This window comes from Papio anubis, unplaced genomic scaffold (assembly GCF_008728515.1).
Source record: "Papio anubis isolate 15944 unplaced genomic scaffold, Panubis1.0 scaffold732, whole genome shotgun sequence".
In the NCBI taxonomy this organism is placed as follows: Eukaryota; Metazoa; Chordata; class Mammalia; order Primates; family Cercopithecidae; genus Papio; species Papio anubis.
This window is the reverse complement of record NW_022167546.1, coordinates 1-5,870: the sequence shown is the minus strand read 5'-3', so window position 1 is coordinate 5,870 and position 5,870 is coordinate 1. Positions and strand designations below refer to the sequence as shown.

Below are 5,870 nucleotides of genomic sequence, written 5' to 3'. Positions count from 1 at the left end.
ATGTACGTGGCGAAAGGCAGATCTATTCCCATTACAAGCCCATACCAGCAACCTACGTTTATCATGAAAATGGGTAAAATTAGCCAATAGGGGTATATTTAAGAAAATTTTCCTGTGATGTTCCAGCCAGAAAAGAGCAAAAATCAACTTCACACCTGGAGACTTCTTGTATAGGGCACAGTCCAGAGAAAGAAGATCACCAGAGTATTAAGATTCATCTGTAAGAACATGTAATGCTTCCGTGTTCCGCACATTACGTCTCACCAGTTTAGTCAATATGGATTAAATATGAGAGTGTGGCAATGCACGAACTCTGTCTGAGGAGGAATATAGGAGAAAAAAGGTTAAGGAAAATAGAGCAATTTGAAGCTTCTGACAACAGCAACTTCAGCACCAATAAAATGATTTCACCCTCATTGGCCTCAAATTTACTTCTCATGGTGCATCTGCAGGGTTCCCAAGTGAGACCAGGTGAATCCAATGTGCATGCACTTCCCAGCTGTCCACTTGTATTCTGTTTTCTTCTGTTTGCAGAAAGTAGACACATACTCAGCCTTAGTGAGAGTGTAGGAAGTGTTTTCCGTGAGATGGATACCAGAAAAAAAGGGCAAACATGGGATCCATTAATGTAAAATGTAAAGATTAGCCACAGTGTGTGTGTGTGTGTGTGTGTGTCTTGAATAGAGTTGGAGTGGGCTTCTATCCACATGCACCTGCACCTGCAGGTATTCTCAGGTGCAATAATCAACTGCAGGACCCTAAAGGAAATAAGAGTCTCCCCAAACCTCTGAAGAGTTTTTGGGTTCACCATGTGTCCAATGATTCATTGCCTCTTGAGCTCCAGGAAAAGGCTCCCTGGTGATGCATGGGATCTTTTCCTGGAGTCTCTTTGTAGAGTTCACTGGGTTTCCTAAGGGCAATTCACTATTTCAAAAGATGGTGAAAGAAGCATGTGGTGTCCCTAAAGGAGAATTCTGAGCCAGGGCACAACCACTTTATACTGAGTTGGATACACTGGTAGGAATATACTCTGTCAGCTCAGATAGAAACGTCCCTGCATGGTGGGGGCTGGGCTGCAGGGGGCGCTCCGGATACACCCAGAGCAGGTGCACAGGAGACTGGGGAGAGGTTCCTCCCAGGGCCTGGGACTTCCTTTAAAAATATCTAAAATAAATATTTCGCACAGACTGCTGAAGTTTGTATAAGTATCTATTCAATTGTGAGCATTTATCAAACCGGATGTTGTAATGAGAACCACTTTTACAATGGGGATTTCAAACTCTGCTGGATATCTTAGCAGTAAGCAGCTGGAGGTCAGGAAGAGATCCTTTTTTATAAATAAGTGCAAGTTTTGGAGCAACACACATTCCCAAATAACTCGTTCACACAGTAAGGTCTACAAATGGTTCAAGTTGCCCTGAGATATTCAAATGTGGGTTCAAAGTGAGGTGCGTGTCCTGGGGGAGCTTGTTCACCCGTGGGGGAAGCTCTGTCGACACAGAGTTCAGGGATGTGTAGGGGACGCATGGCCTCTAACAGGATTATGGCTTGAACCCTCACCTTCTACAGTTGTGTCGTCCATGTGGCATGTATTTGCTCTTTCTCACACTGGGTCAGGAATTGGGCTATTAAATAGCATCCTTCACGAATATGCAAATAACTGAGATGAATATAGTATCTCTGTGCCCTGAGAGCATAACCCAACAACCACACTCCTCCTCGGGAGAATCCCCTAGTGCACAGCTCCTCACCATGGACTGGACCTGGAGGATCCTCTTCTTGGTGGCAGCAGCAACAGGTAAGGGACTCCCCAGTCCTAGGGTTGAGGAGGAAACCAGGCCAGTCATGTGAGACTTCACCCACTCATGTTTCCTCTCCACAGATGCCCACTCCCGTTGCAGCTGGTGCAGTCTGGGCCTGAGGTGAAGCCACCTGGGGCCACAGTGAAGGTTTCCTATAAGGCTTCTGGTTATACCCCCACCACCTATGGTATGAATTGGGTATGATAGACCCCTGGACAGGGCCTTGAGTGGATGGGATGGATCATCACCTACACTGGGAACCCAACGTATGCCCAGGGCTTCACAGAACGGTTTGTCTTCTCCATGGACACCTCTGTCAGCACCACATATCTGCAGATCAGCAGCCTAAAGGCTGAGGACACGGCCGTGTATTACTGTGCGAGATACACAGTGTGGAAACTCACATCCCGAGAGTTTCAGAAACCCTAAGGAAGGAGGCAGCTGTGCTGAGCTGAGGCAGTGGTGCAGCAGTTTTCTAAACTTCCATATTATCTCATTTTGCATTGAGTTCCACTTTTATATCAGCCAAGAATATGGGATAGAGGGGTGCTCCTAAGAGATTGTTAACTTGCCCATTTTGATGGGTTTTCCAGAAGACGTGAGAAGCCACTTTGTTTGCAAAGCATCCCAAAGCCATACCCTGCTCCAGAAACACGTGTACCCATTTCCTGGCCTTTGATTAACTGACAAGCTCTCATCAGTGCGCCTGGACTAATTTCACATCAGGTAGAAAAATGTGCTGTAAAGCAAGGTTAGCGTTGTAATAGCAATTCCTACTTAATAACCGTCAACATCGTTGTTGTGTGATCCATCAAATAATTACGTTAATTGAAGGTTCTCAATGGGAGTTTCTAATAAATATAAGGGATGTATAGAAGTTCCCCTAATTAAAATTAAACAATAGTGAAGACAACCTCAATGTTCAACCATATTTCCACCCTTCACACCCTTCACCACAAAGGAAGTTTCATCTCTCCTGGAAGTTGGGTTCATTTTCAAATTAGTTATTTTTTATTTTAATATCTCAAGATTATTGTATGTGATATTTTAGCAGAAAGTGAATTATGGGAACTTGAACTAACCAACTGAAAATACATTCACAACTAATTAATCAAGATGCCAGAATGTAATGGGCTCCAGGCATTTTAAATTCAACAGGCTTTGGAACCAGGCTTTAAATTTACACATCTTCCTGTTACCTTCACAGCACAGTCAACTCCCATTATGTAAGAAATCATGAGTGCATTCCCAAGGGTCATGCACAGTTATAAAAATAGACATGGTGAGATGAGGAGTCGATTGTTTAAATTCCCCTCTGAAGAAGCAGCATCAACCCAATGAACCACTGTCTTCCCTCTGTGACTAGAGCTATGTCGCAGACCACATGGACCTAAATCCTTGATGGAGATAACATGACTACATAAATTGGACTGATCGCTTTCATGCTATAAAATTAATAGGTGACTCTGCACTCCAGCCTGGGCAACAGAACAAGTCTTGTCTGTAAAATGCAAAGGAAAGATAAATTAATAGATACTGACTGACATTTCAGATATTATTTTCATAAACCAAATTTAATTATACCCACATTGTTACCTACATCTTCATTGAAAAGTTCCTAGTTATGTTGAGTTCCATCAACACTCCACGTATTCAAATCTGGACATCCAAGAGAGTCTGGAGGATAAAACACAATGGGGACAGTGAACCTGGTGTATATTCAGCACCTCTTAACTCAGGAGGACTCCGTACACCCTGGAACAGTCTGCTTTTCTGAATGGCTCACAATGACTCCGGCTCACTCTCTGTCATCCTCAAACATCTGGCCCCTGTTTGCCCTAAGTTCACTCTCTGCTCCTAGTCTATGCTCTGACGTATTTGCAGAGGTGAAAATGAGCTGTCAGACAGAACTTACTTCTCAACTCAACATGGAATTTACTGTTTCATTTAATGACCACTCTTTCCATGATGGTTGATTTCTTTTGGCCTGTTTATTACTGGTGATTTTCAAGGGAATCTCACTTGAATCTTTACTCTTTTGCATTTTGTCTCCATGACAATGTTGGGAAGTTTTTCCTCTAGCATTATAACATTATCCAGCCACCTGACACATATGTGGCAAAAAATACCTACAAATTCAGAAGTTCTTTGGTTTTCTTTCCACAAAATATAATTGTTGCTCTTCTGTGTATGAGCATATCCTAGCATCCCTGTACACACCCATGTAGATGTCTACAAGCCTATGAATTTATTCCCTGTAAATAAAAAAAATCTCAATTTCCCTCAATGTTCATAATTCTCCTGAGGGTGAGGAAGGTATTTCTGTTCAAACAAATGGCCCAGAGACCACCTGGTAGGTAGGCAGGGAGCTCACTTCGCTCTGGATATTGAGTCTGTCTGTCTCTTTCCCTCTGTCTTCTCACAGAAGGTCAGCCCACTTGTTCAGCTCCTAAGAAGAGAACCCAGGTTTAGCCGGATTATACAACACACCCCGCTTCTGATGACTCTCCTGTTACCACAAATCCATGGAATAGTTTTTATTATATAATTCACTAAACTAATATGAAATGCCCAAGTTGCAGTAATGCACACCTTAGGGTATGTTCATGCAATTCAGCGGAAGAGAAAGTCTTTCAGAAACAGATGGATCTGAATTGGTAAATGTGTGAGTATGAATTCTGGACTTGAGTGTCATTGTCCAGCCATGTTTCGCAGGTGTGACCTGTCAGGGAAGAACCAGAGTTCCTTGTTCTGTCAGAGGGAAGGGCTTACAGAGCTGCTCTCTGGTTCCTAGGAAAGGTAATTTCACTAATCTTGGTGATGAGACTATTCTTCAGTGCTGATGTACTATAGCGTTTTTATCTGAAGTTGTCATTGCTATCCCCAGTATACATCTTTTCACACAGAAGTGTTTAGAGGTCAGGGCACATTCTCAGGGTCACACATTGAGAAGGATGGAAATATATCCCACTACCTTCTCCTGAGATCTCACATATAATCTCAAATTTCAAAAGTTCTCAGAAGGGCAGTTATCAGGCGCTATTTAAAAATAACGCACTTCCTGGGACAGGTAGCGTCCCTCTAACCATGATGGATGTTCTGAACTACAGTACACATTGCATGGATCCAGGTTTGTCTCAATTCACTGTGCTTATTACACTCAGCTGTTGTATCAATGTGTCTGAAGAGGTAAATGACAATTTAGATGACCTGGGTGTGTGGTTGGTTTTATATGAATGTTTAAGGGTAGAACAGTTGACCCTATTCCAAAATCTGTCCCTGATCCGTGATCACACTCATCTCCCAGACCAGCTCCTTCAGCATGTTTCCTACCTGGAAGAAGAGGACTCTGGGCTTGGTGAGGGGAGGCCCCAGGAAGAGAACTGAGTTCTCAGAGGGCACAGCCAACATCCTCCTCCAAGGGTGAACACAAAAGACCAGGGCCTCCCTCATCCCTTTTCACCTCTCCATACAAAGGCACCACCCACATGCAAATCCTAACTTAGGCACCTACAGGAAACGACTACACATTTCCTTAAATTCAGGGTCCAGCTCACATGGGAAATGCTCTCTGAGAGTCACGGACATCCTGTGCAAGAACATGAAGCACCTGTGGTTCTTCCTCCTCCTGGTGGCAGCTCCCAGATGTGAGTGTCTCGGGGATGCAGATATGACGATATGGGAGGTTGTCTCTGATCCCAGGGCTCACTGTGGGTCTCTCTGTTCACAGGGGTCCTGTCCCAGGTGCAGCTGCAGGAGTCGGGCCCAGGACTGGTGAAGCCTTCGGAGACCCTGTCCCTCACCTGCGCTGTCTCTGGTGGCTCCATCAGCAGTAGTTACTACTGGAGCTGGATCCGCCAGGCCCCAGGGAAGGGGCTGGAGTGGATTGGGCGTATCTATAGTAGTGGTAGTAGCACCAACTACAACCCCTCCCTCAAGAGTCGAGTCACCATTTCAACAGACACGTCCAAGAACCAGTTCTCCCTGAAGCTGAGCTCTGTGACCGCCGCGGACACGGCCATGTATTACTGTGCGAGAGACACAGTGAGGGGAGGTGAGTGTGAGCCC

General features: G+C 44.6%; 1 protein-coding gene across 1 annotated transcript; it reads left to right on the top strand.

Annotated features, from left to right (window-relative positions):
* Nucleotides 1-5,315: 5,315 nt before the first annotated feature.
* On the top strand, nucleotides 5,316-5,867 carry LOC103881441 (immunoglobulin heavy variable 4-59; the record flags this gene model as incomplete). The annotated part of the gene is made up of 2 exons (XM_031662537.1): nucleotides 5,316-5,449; nucleotides 5,533-5,867. Coding segments are annotated over exons 1-2 (381 nt in total), but the record flags the coding sequence as incomplete, so codon positions are not given.
* Between the last annotated feature and the right edge of the window lie 3 nt (nucleotides 5,868-5,870).